This window comes from Sinocyclocheilus rhinocerous, unplaced genomic scaffold (genome assembly GCF_001515625.1).
Source record: "Sinocyclocheilus rhinocerous isolate Xijiao unplaced genomic scaffold, SAMN03320098_v1.1 scaffold1233, whole genome shotgun sequence".
In the NCBI taxonomy this organism is placed as follows: Eukaryota; Metazoa; Chordata; class Actinopteri; order Cypriniformes; family Cyprinidae; genus Sinocyclocheilus; species Sinocyclocheilus rhinocerous.
Window position 1 is genome coordinate 471,127 of NW_015639524.1, and position 13,126 is coordinate 484,252.

The following is a 13,126-nucleotide window of genomic DNA, read 5'->3' on the forward strand; positions in this document are numbered from 1 at the left end:
GGGATAAAGTTGTGGACAGGCACAAGTCAGGAGATATATACAAAAAAATGTCAAAGGCTTTATCAATGTGTAGAAGCACAGTGAAGTCTATTATTGAGAAGTGGAAGGTATTTGGTACAACACAGACCCTCCCTGGATCAGAATGTCGCTCCAAACTGGATGAAAGAGCAGGAGGAAACTGCTCAGAGAGGCTACTAAGATCAAGAGGCCTACAGCAACTCTGAAGCAGTTGCAGGTATTTATGTCGAAGAGTGGTCATTGTGTGCATGTGTCAAAAATATCACAAATTCTCCACAAATGTGGCTTGTATGGGAGGGTTGCAAGAAAAGAGCCTCTCCTCAAGAAAGGCCACATGCAGTCACGACTGAGCTGACTGGAGCACTTGCCAGGATATAAGGAAAAATTGACAGAGCAAAATACGGTAAAATTCTTGAGGAAAATCTGCTGCTCTCTGCCAGAAAGTTGTCAATGGGAAGAAGGTTTACCTTCCAACATGGCAATGACCCAAAGCACACAGCAAAACTGAGCACACCGTGGTTGAAGGGAAAAAGGTGAATGTGTCCTTGCATGGCCTAGTCAGAGCCCAGACTTAAACCCCACTGAAAATCTGTGGAATGACTTGAAGACTGCAGTCCACAAACGCTCACCATCAAATTTAATTGAACTTGAGCAGTTCTGCAAAGAAGAGTGTGCAAATACTGCAGAGTCTAGATGTGTCAAGTTAGTAGAGACGGAGACAAATCCCAACAGACAAAAAACTGTAATTAAAGCAAAAGGTGGCTCAACAAAATACTGACACAAATTACTTTCCAACTCGGTGATTCTGGTTTTATTTATTTTTTCGGACACGTTGGTGTTATATCTTTCACTTGGATGTTATAAGTTGCACTGAGTAAATACAGCTGGATTAAACAAAAACTGTGTCCATCTTCATTTCAGGCTGCAAAGCAATTAAATGTGATTATTGCAAAGGGGGGTGATTCTTTTCTATATCAAGAATCACCCCCCTTTGCAATAATCACATTGTTGTTGTAAACAGGCACAAGTTGTTTGTATATATGTGACCCTGGACCACAAAAGCAGTCTTAAGTCGCTGGGGTATATTTGTAGCAATAGCCAAAAATACATTGTATGGGTCAAAATTATCGATTTTTCTTTTATGCCAAAAATCATTAGGATATTAAGTAAAGATCATATTCCATGAAGATATTGTAAGTTTCCTACCGTAAATATATTAAAACCTAATTTTTGATTGGTAATATGCATTGCTAAGGACTTAATTCGGACAACTTTAAAGGCAATTTTCTCAATATTTAGATTTTTTTGCACCCTCAGATTCCAGGTTTTCAAATAGTTGTATCTCGGCCAAATATTGTCCTATCCTATACATCAACGGAAAGCTTATTTATTCAGCTTTCAGATGATGTACAAATCTCAATTTCAAAAAAATTGACCCTTATGACTGATTTTGTTGTCCAGGGTCACATATATATAGTAGTCAACATTTGAAGTGGATCAAAAAAAAGTTAATCAAAGTTGTCCTAAGACAAGAACACATTTTGGTTTTAGGACAACTTTGATGAAAGGTTTTGATCCACTTCAAATGTTGACCAGTGTATATATATATATATATACACACACACACACACATTTACTATTTTATTATTTGTTAATATACAGCATGTTGCAATTACGGTTACATAGAAAATCAGTTGCCTGAGATAACTAGAATTTTAATACAGTTTAGCAAAAATACTGCAATTCCAATCAAGTAATCCAGTATAATAATAATAAAACCGTTAAACCTGGTAGCAATAACTGGTAAAGGAGGACAGAGATGAAAGAACAGGCTCACCAATCTGAGTGCTTCTTCCCATGCAGCTCCCTGTATCAGAGCAGAGATGGCCTCCTCACAATCCTGACAACAGACAAGTATGAGCACATGACACAGAAGACATCAGTCTTAGCGAGTCCTGTTTGAACCAGAGGAGAACAGAACAATGATGACTATGAAATATACAGTGTACCTTAGCATACTGCTCCAAACACAGGGCGGCTTCTGCATGCCTTCTGGCCTCCAGAAGTTTCTCTAAAAACATCAGACATACAACATGGCTTCCGGATATTCATAATCTCAGTAGGAAACATGCATACATGACAGAGATCTCTACCTGCCAGGTCTCGGGCGAGCAGTGCCAACTGTTCGGGTGGTAATGGGATGTGTGTTGCCACAGCGAGGGTGTTTCTCCAGCTCGTACAGCTGATGAAGGCCTGCAGGGCACGGGCATTCTCTCCACATCTCCATAGCAACAGTCCCGCCTGCTCCGCCTGCTGCTGCTCAACTAGATGCTCTGCATAGGCCACGCTCAGGGTCTGATGACATCACAGGTCAAGGGTCAAGATCATGTCATCACTGATACAATTATACATTACCACACAAGCTAAATATTTAACCGTTTGAAATTCCTGTATTTTTTTGCACATCAAATTTTTGCATGTCAAATTTGGCTGAGAAATTACCCCAAAAAGATTTAAGTCATTATTGTGTTAAAGGTGCCATAGAATGGAAAACTGTATTTACCTTGGCAAGTTGGCATAGTTGAATAATAACAGTTATGTACATGGAAATTACATACCGTGAGCCTTAAACACCATTGTTTCCTCCTTCTTATGTAAATCTTGTGCATTCAAAAGACCACTGAAAAATAGGCGAATCAGAACACAACACCGACTGTGACATTACAGTCGGGATCACTAATAGTTACGCCCCCAACATTTGCATATACCCGCCCATGTTCTAGGCCAGCCGGACCTGCACAGCCGAATCATCAGAAGTTCTGCGAAACAGCCAATCAGAGCAGAGCTCAACACTGAGCCGCACTGCGAAACAGCCAATCAGAGCAGAGCTCAACACTGAGCCGCACTGCGAAACAGCCAATCAGAGCAGAGCTCAACATTATTATTCATGACACTTCCAAATAAGGTAAAAACAGACCATTTCATTCTAGGGACAAATCCTAGGGTTGTAAATGGACATATAAAACCTTTTCTGGAGATTTTTTGCCCTTACCTAAGCCACATACCTTCTATGTAGAACAATTTAAAATATTGTATCAATGCATTCTATGGCACCTTTAAATGATCATAAAAAAAGACATTACAAAATACTCTAAACTAGAAACTAAATCTGCCAATAGTTGGCGGTAAATGTCTAGATGAGTAAGTCATTGAGTCATTCATTCATCAATTGTTCAAATGGCTGATTCATTCAGGAATGAAGTAAAAGGCTTTCTTTATGAATGGGCCACTGAATCATTGGTTCATCCGACTAATTCATTCAGAAACGAAACACTGTGCTGCTCGGAGACGCACAACAGTTCTGCTTCGGCTTTATAGCTAATATTTTCTTTTGCAAAATTCAGGGAAAAATAAAATGTTACAAAAATAAAAACATGGAGCTTTATAAAATAAAACGTGCCTTGTATTGCTCACTGTCTGAAGGATAGAGCTCAAGAGCATCACTGTACAGTCTCTGATCCTTCACCAAGGATAACAACTCTGTGAAGTGTTCTTCACCTGAAAAACATGAGGCAGAACAGGAGAACCAAACAGAGTTACAGATGGTGGAAGGAAGCGAATAAAAACAGAGGCATTTGCTGTTGGGTTGCTCATGGATGTCCAACAAGGCTCTTACCACACTTGCTGAGGTGATGTAAGGCCTTCCTGTATCTCTTGAGGTGTTTATCGATGGTGTAGCGCTGGTAGTTCGGCTCCAGGGTTTTCAGCATGTTCAGAAATGGCAGGTACTCTTTAGGGTCCTACATGTTTGAGGAAAAAAACAAATAAACTATAAACCACTTCAAAACAGTGTCTACAACAGACGTGTGCTAAGACGAGATCTCACTATCAGAAAAGCTGTCTACACGTGAAATGCCTGTTGTTGTGTTACAGTGCAACATCAGTCAACTAATGGCCAATTTCTACTTTCAATGTGTTGTACATTCATTTTATATTATAAAATAATGTAATTGCAATATAAAATAATATATAATAGTAATACTATAGTAATACAAATATGTGAAATGGCTGCTTATATGTCAACAAGAATTTTATTTATTACATATTCATGAAATTTTTTTTTGTTTGTTTTGTTTTATAATAGAATATTTTAATATATTATAATAAAACAAATATGTGCAATGGCTACTTATATGAGAAATTATAAAATTGTTTTTATTGAATTGTATTAGTTACTGTATATTAATTATACAATACAATTCAATAATATACATTTCATATGCAAAATGGCTGATTATATGTGAACTTAAAAATTGAATACATTATGTATTAACTTAATTGTATTTGTTCCTCTTGTAATATTAAATAATGTAATATAGTGAAACAAATAACTAATAACTAATGCAATTGGAAATGGCAGCTCATATGTGAAAAGATTAATTTTATTCATTATGAATTTGTTTAATATATTTTAAGAATTATTATAAAGTAATATACTATGTGATAAAATATTAAATACATTTCATATGCAAAATGGCTGATTATATGTGAAATTATAAATTGTATTCATTGTGTATTTACTGAATTGTATTTATTTGTTTTGCAAGAATGTAATAATACAAATTTCATACAAGACATGGCTGCTTATAAGTGAAATTGTGAATTTTTCATTATGAATATTTTTAATTGTATTTGTTGGTCTATATTAATATCTAATCTAATCTAATCTAATATAATATAATATAATATAATATATAACTATAAAAATAAAAACTAGCAGTTAAGATACAACAGAGTTGGAATCTTCTTACTGACCTTCTGAGATTTTTCAGCCACCATGAGCACTAGATCAAAATCGTAGGTGCCGAGGGAGTGTTCATACAGCTCATTCACATTGACGAGGAAGAGAAGATACTTCAGAGCTTCCTCTGCGCTAGCACCGTTGCTGCCGCTGGGTGGGTTTACTAACCACAAAAGCAAACAGATGTAACAGACACATAATTGAACTTATTTTTAATGGGCTTGAGCTAACAGAGACTCACCTCTTAACTCATGGACCTTCTGAAGAGCGATTTCCAGTTCTGGTGTAGTTTTTCTCACGTGTGATGTCAGAATACATAAACCAAATGAATTCAAATCATGTAATTTATCAGGTATTAGTTTTTACATTTTTAAGTTAACATACAATGTGATATAAAAAAAATGTTTTTTTTTGTTTTTGGAAAAAAAAAAAAATAGCTTTAATCCTTTTTTTTCCTTTTAAAAAAAGGTCAGTATTCTTTTTTTACATGTACCATTGTCTTAAGTTTTTCTAAACATAAAATACCTATCAAGCCCCTTTCTGAGCTGAGCAAGTACAAGAGCTCGATGATGGATGGTTTCTAGATTCCCTCGTGGCATCTGAAGCACTTTTCAGGATTCTTTGACGAATAGAAAGTTTGAATAAACAGCATTTATTTGTAACATTATAAATGTCTTTACTGTCACTTCTTTTGCATCTTTACTCAATAAAAGTAAGGATAAAAAAAACATTAATTTCTTTAAAAAAAACTGTATTGACCCCAAACTTTTGAATGGTAGTGAATCATTTTTATATTATATATATTTACTTAATTTATCTCTTTGATGCATTTACATACCTTTAATAGAGAGTGTGCTGAGGTTGAGACAGTGGCACATGTGAGAGTGTGTGGTGAGCAAAAGGAAGTCATCATAAACTACAAACGAGGAGATATTGGAGGCCACCTGTGAAAGAAAGACTCCGGTGAGCATAACTGCCAGATTTTTTGGCACTAACCCAACATAATTTATATTCTTGTTACCTACCAGTGAGTCACTGATGTAGAGGTGTGATCTCTCTGTGAGGCCTATCAAATGTTCCTATTAAAAGACAAAAACATAAGAAGTGTTTATTGAAGCTGAAGTGAGCATGATGAAATAAAGGTCAGTGATAGATGGAGACTATATATTTACCTCTCCGCTGAGGGTACTTAGTGCCGTCTGAACACAAGGCCGGGGGAAGTTAATAGTATTGCCAGTAGAATCCTTCCATTCTGTTAGACTGAGCTCTGAAGAGTCTGTATGAAATATTCTAGCATTTACAGCAGTCTTTATATGTCTGCTTAAATTATTCATTTTAAAATTGCATTAGAAAAAAAAAAACAAGACAAGTGATAAAAACAGAAACTGTGTAGTAGCCGAATCTAGTCCCTGTTATAATTACTAATTAGTGGACTGACTGACCCATTTGAACTTTCCGGATCTGTCCGTCATCAAGTTGCAGAGCCACAGTGCCATTTCTGAGGCCGTGACACAAGCTGATCGCAAAACCATCCACCGGAACGTCTGACCTGAGAAATGATCAACACCAAAAAATTTAAGAAAAAGAGACACTGCATAAAGTGCAGAGTTTTAAAAATTAAAAAGTTTTAACAATTCCCAGCCCCTGAGTTCATGTCTATGCTCGTTAGATCAGTCTGTCTTTGCGTGAGCTACACTGAATACAAATGTGGACAAGACCGGAGGAGTTAGTTATTTTAACGGCAGTACCTGATCTCCAGCGTGTCCTTGGGGTCCTGGCTGTCCGATGGGGTGAGCTTCAGCAGGCGGGTCAAGTGTCTTCCGTGGGCCACAGCCAAAAACAAATCCTCACTCAACCACAGCAGCAAGCGCAGCGTCAGAGGTTCCTCCTGATCAATGGCGACCCTGCAGACGCAGAGAGAACATCTGCATCAGAATACATGATGCATGTAATAATTACACAGCAGTGCCGATCTGAATAAATATGCTTGCCTGAATGAGAAAATTACAGAAAAGAAATGAGCAAAAAAATCCATAAAACTCTGAGAAAACAGTGGATAAGACTAGACTATTATTGCTTGAAAGGTTATTTCACTGAAATTTGTCAAAAGATAATGACAGCTGCATTAAAATACACAATAAATGTAATATATTGTTTGTAGACTACCATCCAACCATACCACTACCATTTGGGATCAGTAATATTGTTTAAAGAAAAATACTTTTATTCAGCAAATAATGCATTCAATTGATCAACAGTGATATTTATAATATTGCAAAAAATATCATTGGTTTTCACAAAAATATTAAGCATCACAACTGTTTTCAACATTGATAATAACAAGAAATTATTCTTGAGCAGGAAATCAGCAAATTAGAATTATTTCTGAAGGATCTTGTGACACTGAAGACTGAAGTAATGGTTCTGAAAATTCAGCTTTGCCATAAGAATAAATAAAACTTAAAATAGAAAAAGATAAAGAAAAAAAATAGAAAAAAATAAAAATTGTAATAATATTTCACAATATAAATGTTTTCTGTATTTTATGTAAATAAATGTGGCTTTGGTGAGCACAAGAGACTTTCAAAAACATTTAAAAATATTACATACCCAAACTTTTACAGCTACAATACCATTCATAAAAATGTTAATTCTTTAGTGACACCTTCTTGTTAAACAAAGATTGGACAAACATGAAGAAATGTAAAGCACAATCAACAGTGAAAAACAAAATCATCTGTACCTGTAAGTCTTTCTTAATACTAATGGTGTTGAGATGACTTTAAAGCCAGGTACCCTGAGTACACCTCCATTTTCCACTCCACCACCTGAATAGAGGAAACGCAACTAAGAAATCCTAAACAACATAATGTTTGAATCAAGTTTCAAATTATATGACTCACCTTGACCGTATACATAAATATGCCCATCGGCTGTGAGAGCAGCGAGCTCATTGGTCCTCTGGGCTTGAGAATGGAAGGTGACCAAGTTGACAGGAACAGGAAGTTGAAGTTCAAAAGCACACATAGGTGGAGGGATCACACACTGGCGGAATGTTGTCACCAGGATTTTATCTGCAAAACACATTAGTTAAACACACAGAAATTATTCAAATCATTAATTTTTAGACTGTACTTAAATGCCTTATTTACTCAAAAAATGTTCTAAAGCTAACACAGTGAGAAAACAGTGTGTTGTCTACAACATATTAATGCACAATTATTCATAAGTTTGACAATGGACACGCCTACCTCCATCAATCACTGCCACACTGGCGTTGTCATGGCAATCGTTGCCATGACTGCGTTGCGTGCTCCAGCCCCAGTCGTAGGTGTAGCTGGCCCATCCTCGAGTCAGGAGATGGAGACGCAAGGGCTTCTCAGGATCCCAACACACACACGCCGGAGCCCTGAGGGCCTCATTGCCAAAATGCGAACTCTGCTTTAGATACCAGTGATAATTCCCAACTGTCCACAGCTGAACTGAGAAAGAAAGAAATCCCTAATTAGCAACAATGATCATTACTACACCCATCACTTAATATGCAAAGTAGGGTTGGACGATATGGCCAAAAAAAATAAAATCTCGGTTTTTTTTTTGTTTGTGTTTTTTTTGCCTGAATTGCGATATACAGTATACAGTGGGTATAGAAAAGAATCACCCCCTTTAAAATAATCACATTTTGTTGCTTTGCAGCCTGAAATGAAGACGGACAGTTTTACCCAGCTGTATTTACTCAGTGCAACTTATAACATCCAAGTGAAAGATATAATACCAACATGCCAGAAAAAATATATATAATTAAAAAACAGAATCACTGAGTTGGGAAAAGGATCACCCCCTTATATTTTGTCAATATTTTGTTGAACTACAGCCTTTAGTCTGTTGGGATATGTCTCTACTAACTTCCATGACTCGTGGTATTTCCATGACTTTCTAACATTTACAGACAGAGAATATAGCTGTGAAAATTAAGTTGTGCATGGAGGAAAACACCACATCTCATGTGTCTGTAAGAGCATCAGAGTTGCTTTAAACTATACGTGTTAACTATATCTTACAGGTTATTTTAAAGGGGTCATGAGTCATGACATGGGTTTCTTGGTTTGTTTTATTATGTTCCCTTAGGTGCAATTATAATATTACTATAGTTTTTTTGGACGAAAAACTTTAAAAGTTTAATGATTTATGACCTTTTTGCACTCCGTTTCTCATCCTCTGACTCAAACAGTCGGTTTTGGGGGGTTTTCCCCTTTAAGAGTTCAGTGTAACCGCCCACTGTTATGATTGGCTAACATCAGTGCCTATGCATGTACTTAGGCCAGCATCATACTGCGATTTGTTCTCAAAACAGTCATCCGTGAAATGTAGTGAACACACGTGTAAATTAACACTGTAAACTGAATCCATTTTTCCCTGATGTCTGGATCCTTCGGCAGCGTATTCAAACATGTTGTTTTTCCACAGCCAGGAACGGCACATCTGCGTGGCATTGCAATCTTATTGTAAACAGCTACTTCTTCAGACCCACTCGCTGCACGTCGACTGAACACCTGTGTGCAAAATTAGGCATAGCTGTCTTGCGCTACGAGGCGGTCATATGCAAACGACTGGATCCACAACGAGCCGTATTTGGAGCTTGATTAAATAAATGCTTCGTTTATAATGGGGAGGACGACTTAAGCTATGAAACTTGAAGGAAGTTTTAATGGTACAAAGACTTCTTATATGCCAGATCAAGGCAAATTTGGTTTCTCATGTCATCATCACCCCTTTAAAGCCCCTAATATTAAACATGCCTCATGTTTAGGATAACTGATGCACTCGTATCAGACTACTTTATATCGATTTAAACAGTATTGACTCATTCCATATTGTTTATAAAAAATATATCAATATATCATAGAAACTCAACATACCGCCCTGAATTGCATCTTACTGTATGTGTTGGGATGGTCGTTCTCCCTGGGCTTCAAGTCCTCCATCCAAACAGCCAGAACAGTAGAGTCACTGTTCCACAGCAGCTCCTTTACCTGAGAAATACACATAAATCTTCAACGATTCATGCACCATGGTTTATATTTCAGATTTTTTGAAAATAACATATACAGAGGAGCTGAGGTTTACCTTGACCTGTTCCTTTCCAAAAGGCAGAGTAAAATCTCCATGCAACAGTCCGTTCTTTTCCATAAACACCACACTGTGTTTGTTAGGGTGCCGCTGCGTGGAAGCGATCAGGCTGCCAGAGGGTCTAGAAGAAAAATCCATTTGTGTCAGTTCACATCAAATCTGTCAGACTCAGCATTAAGTCAAAAGAAAATAAAAGTTTAAAACTAAAAAACCTAAGTTAAACGATGTTCAGAATATCTTACTTCCAGCAGAGAGGCTGTTCTAGACCATTAACAACCTCGCTGGTGGCCTGCAAGACACATTCTCGGTTCCAGATTCGAACCTTTCGAGCACCTGAAACAAAAAGGCTGCTATATTTTACATTCACATTAATGCATTTGGCAGACACTTTTATCCAATTGCATTCAAGATACACACTTTATTAGTTCATGCACTCCTTGGCAATCGAACACATGACCTTGGTGTTGTTAGCGCCATGTTCTACTGTTTGAGCTACAGGAATGATGAATAATGTTAACTGTCACAACCCTTTTCATGCAATAACAATAGCAGAAAGGAAGATTCTCACCAGTCTGAGGACAAACAGCACTGACAGCAAAAAATTGCCCATCGCCACGCCAAGTGATTCTTGGCTTCCTGTTGTCCCATGGCAGGGCAGGCTGCACTTCCTGTGACAGTGGAGGAGAACTAGGTGAGAAAAGGACCATATTCAAACCAGGTTGAAATGCCAATGATCTCCTGATGATCCTCAGGTCTGTATCATATTTGCAAGCAGCAGTTGGTTGATTTGTTAAAGCAGAACGATGCTAAACAGAACAAAAACTTACCGCTGCTTTCCGCTGGGCGGCCTGCTTGCCCTCAGAGCCATGAAACTGAGTCTCCTTCTTCCCCCAACCAACTGTGATGAACTTATCTGAGGCACATAAACAAAATCGCCAGTCAGACACTAAATCTGCTCAAATGCAGTGAACACATATTAAGAGGTAAATGAAGACTTTTATGAATTATACCTTCGCCAAAGTCATCCTGATTGATTGCAACCTCAGTTATCGGCTCAAAGTCCTTGGTCATCATGATAATGGTCTCCTGACCTGACATGCCATATAAGACACAAGCGGACACAATGAGAAAGAGTGAAATGGCATTATATGCACTTCTGAACAGATGTAACGGAGTCATACAGTTATATGCTTAGTAGCAGGCATATTATAGGTAATTTAAACTAAAGCCATAAAAAAAACATTTCTGTTACCTGAAATAATAATAAACTTATTATATTTTAGCTAGTAACTTTTAATTTAGCAACATTTCTCTTTTTTATTTAGTTTAACTTAATGTCCTAAAATAAAAAAAATAATAAATAATTAATACATAATTAAAAATTAAAAAAAAAAAACTATATACACAATTTAAAAAAAAACTAATAAAACTGATAAAAAAACACATAAAAGTACTAAAACCTTAACTAAAATTAAAATGAAAATGGAAAATATATAAATAAAAACTAAATCAAAATGTTAATAAAAACTATAATACTATCTCTAGGATATTAAAATAATACTGCTAGTGATATAGACCTGTGGTCAGAGTCACCAGCTCTTGATCTGGGCTCCACGTCATGCCAGTAAGGCCGCTTTCCACACTGCCAACACATTCCAACTGTGAGAGAGAAATTAATATTGGTAATTAGAAAGTACAACAAGAGCACATACATTTTACAGAATCATTTAGCAATCATTTTATACAATCATCAAAGCATTTAGATTAAATGAATGATCACCTGACTGGTGTTGAGGTTGTAGAGAATGACATCACCACTGGCAGTGGCCACACACACTGACTCCTGATCTGGCAGATCTTGTATGGCCACCACAACCCCACTACCGTCCTCTGGGAGATAGTCATCTGCCGTCAGTGAAACCTCTTTATAAACCTATAAAAGCACATTATACAGCAAGATTAATATATAGCTATTTGGTTCTAGACATCTTAAAACAGGGACAATCCCCCAAAATGGGGTCAAAACTATCGTAAATGACCCTTTCTGGGATTGGAACTCCTATGAAAACTTTAATTTATTTGAGAAATACCTCTTCGGTCCGAGGGTCAAACTCTGTGATGGCAAGCTCAGAGGCCACCAGCACGGTTCCAGTCTCGCTCCTGATGGTCAAGCACTGCGGGGATCCCGGGATAGAAAGATCCACACAGCTGAAGCGCTGCAGCAGACTGAGGTTTCTCATTTTGGGTAGATGCTTGCAACAAGATGAGATCTGAAACAGTTTTGCACTTTTTGTTGGACTGATTGATTTGATTGCAATCACTAAAATAAGACATGGCAGGTGGGAAAGGCATCCTGTCAACTTCAACTGCACAACATGCATCCTAGGATGCTTTTTAAAAAGCTATGTTTGCTGGACATTTATTGCTTTATCCGCTCCACGTTTTATCATTTAGTTTTGCAAACAAATGTATACGTCAAAAGGTTTAATAGATTATCAGCAACAAATGTAGTCAAGTGTGTCCAAATTCGACAAGCGTGTCCATGATACTGAGTGATTACCATATTGATGTATCATAGTATTTACATGGTGGTACTAAAAAGTAATACCAATCTACCTCCTTATCCAGTAAACAAATGCTTTCAACATCAGAATAATTCTTATGATTACAAAATGAAAAGCAACCTGGCACAAATCAAGACAGCGCATGTCTGCAAATCCAGTTGTTTTATATAAAGGCACAAAGATCAGTGCTTACCTTGTCGTGTTTTGTGTCCTTTTTATGTGATGTAAATTATAATTTGCGTTATACAGATTCACAACACACGCACGTTGTTGTCAGTGCGGCCTGAACTCTGACATCGTAGAAAAAATATCAGTGTGTGATGATGCGCGCAAGTGCGCTCTCTGCCGTCGTGGAGGAAACAGCGGGGACATCAGATTCGTTTTTGTGAATCGGTTCTTCTGAACTGGTCTCTTCAAAGAACAGGTTGAAAAAATCAAGTCTGCGATTCATGCTCCAAAAGTTTCAGGTTCCAAAACCTTCGTAAAGTTATGTGTTCACATTTTGTTGTTTTTCATGTTTGTTTGTTTTTTCGATTATGTGTCATTAATAAAGGTGTAATTTCAGGTTTCCTAGGTCAGTTTGTTAATTCTGCTCAATAAATAATAGATCTTC

General features: G+C 37.1%; 1 protein-coding gene across 1 annotated transcript in view; it reads right to left on the reverse strand.

The window, feature by feature from the left end:
• LOC107751344 (elongator complex protein 1-like) overlaps positions 1-12,895 on the reverse strand; it is a 16,964-nt gene extending 4,069 nt beyond the window's left edge. The window contains exons 1-25 of the mRNA XM_016567039.1: positions 12,707-12,895; positions 12,040-12,269; positions 11,730-11,882; positions 11,527-11,608; positions 10,960-11,040; positions 10,777-10,862; positions 10,518-10,617; positions 10,192-10,282; positions 9,947-10,070; positions 9,759-9,852; positions 8,071-8,301; positions 7,723-7,893; positions 7,563-7,647; positions 6,568-6,723; positions 6,262-6,368; positions 5,992-6,095; positions 5,845-5,898; positions 5,658-5,763; positions 5,061-5,135; positions 4,834-4,982; positions 3,695-3,818; positions 3,479-3,576; positions 2,172-2,373; positions 2,028-2,089; positions 1,856-1,918 (exon numbers count right to left, since the gene is read on the reverse strand). Coding sequence (XP_016422525.1) covers positions 1,856-1,918; positions 2,028-2,089; positions 2,172-2,373; positions 3,479-3,576; positions 3,695-3,818; positions 4,834-4,982; positions 5,061-5,135; positions 5,658-5,763; positions 5,845-5,898; positions 5,992-6,095; positions 6,262-6,368; positions 6,568-6,723; positions 7,563-7,647; positions 7,723-7,893; positions 8,071-8,301; positions 9,759-9,852; positions 9,947-10,070; positions 10,192-10,282; positions 10,518-10,617; positions 10,777-10,862; positions 10,960-11,040; positions 11,527-11,608; positions 11,730-11,882; positions 12,040-12,189 — 2,748 coding nt within the window. The 5' untranslated portion in view covers positions 12,190-12,269; positions 12,707-12,895. The remainder of the gene's footprint in view (positions 1-1,855; positions 1,919-2,027; positions 2,090-2,171; positions 2,374-3,478; positions 3,577-3,694; positions 3,819-4,833; positions 4,983-5,060; positions 5,136-5,657; positions 5,764-5,844; positions 5,899-5,991; positions 6,096-6,261; positions 6,369-6,567; positions 6,724-7,562; positions 7,648-7,722; positions 7,894-8,070; positions 8,302-9,758; positions 9,853-9,946; positions 10,071-10,191; positions 10,283-10,517; positions 10,618-10,776; positions 10,863-10,959; positions 11,041-11,526; positions 11,609-11,729; positions 11,883-12,039; positions 12,270-12,706) is intronic.
• Positions 12,896-13,126: the final 231 nt, after the last annotated feature.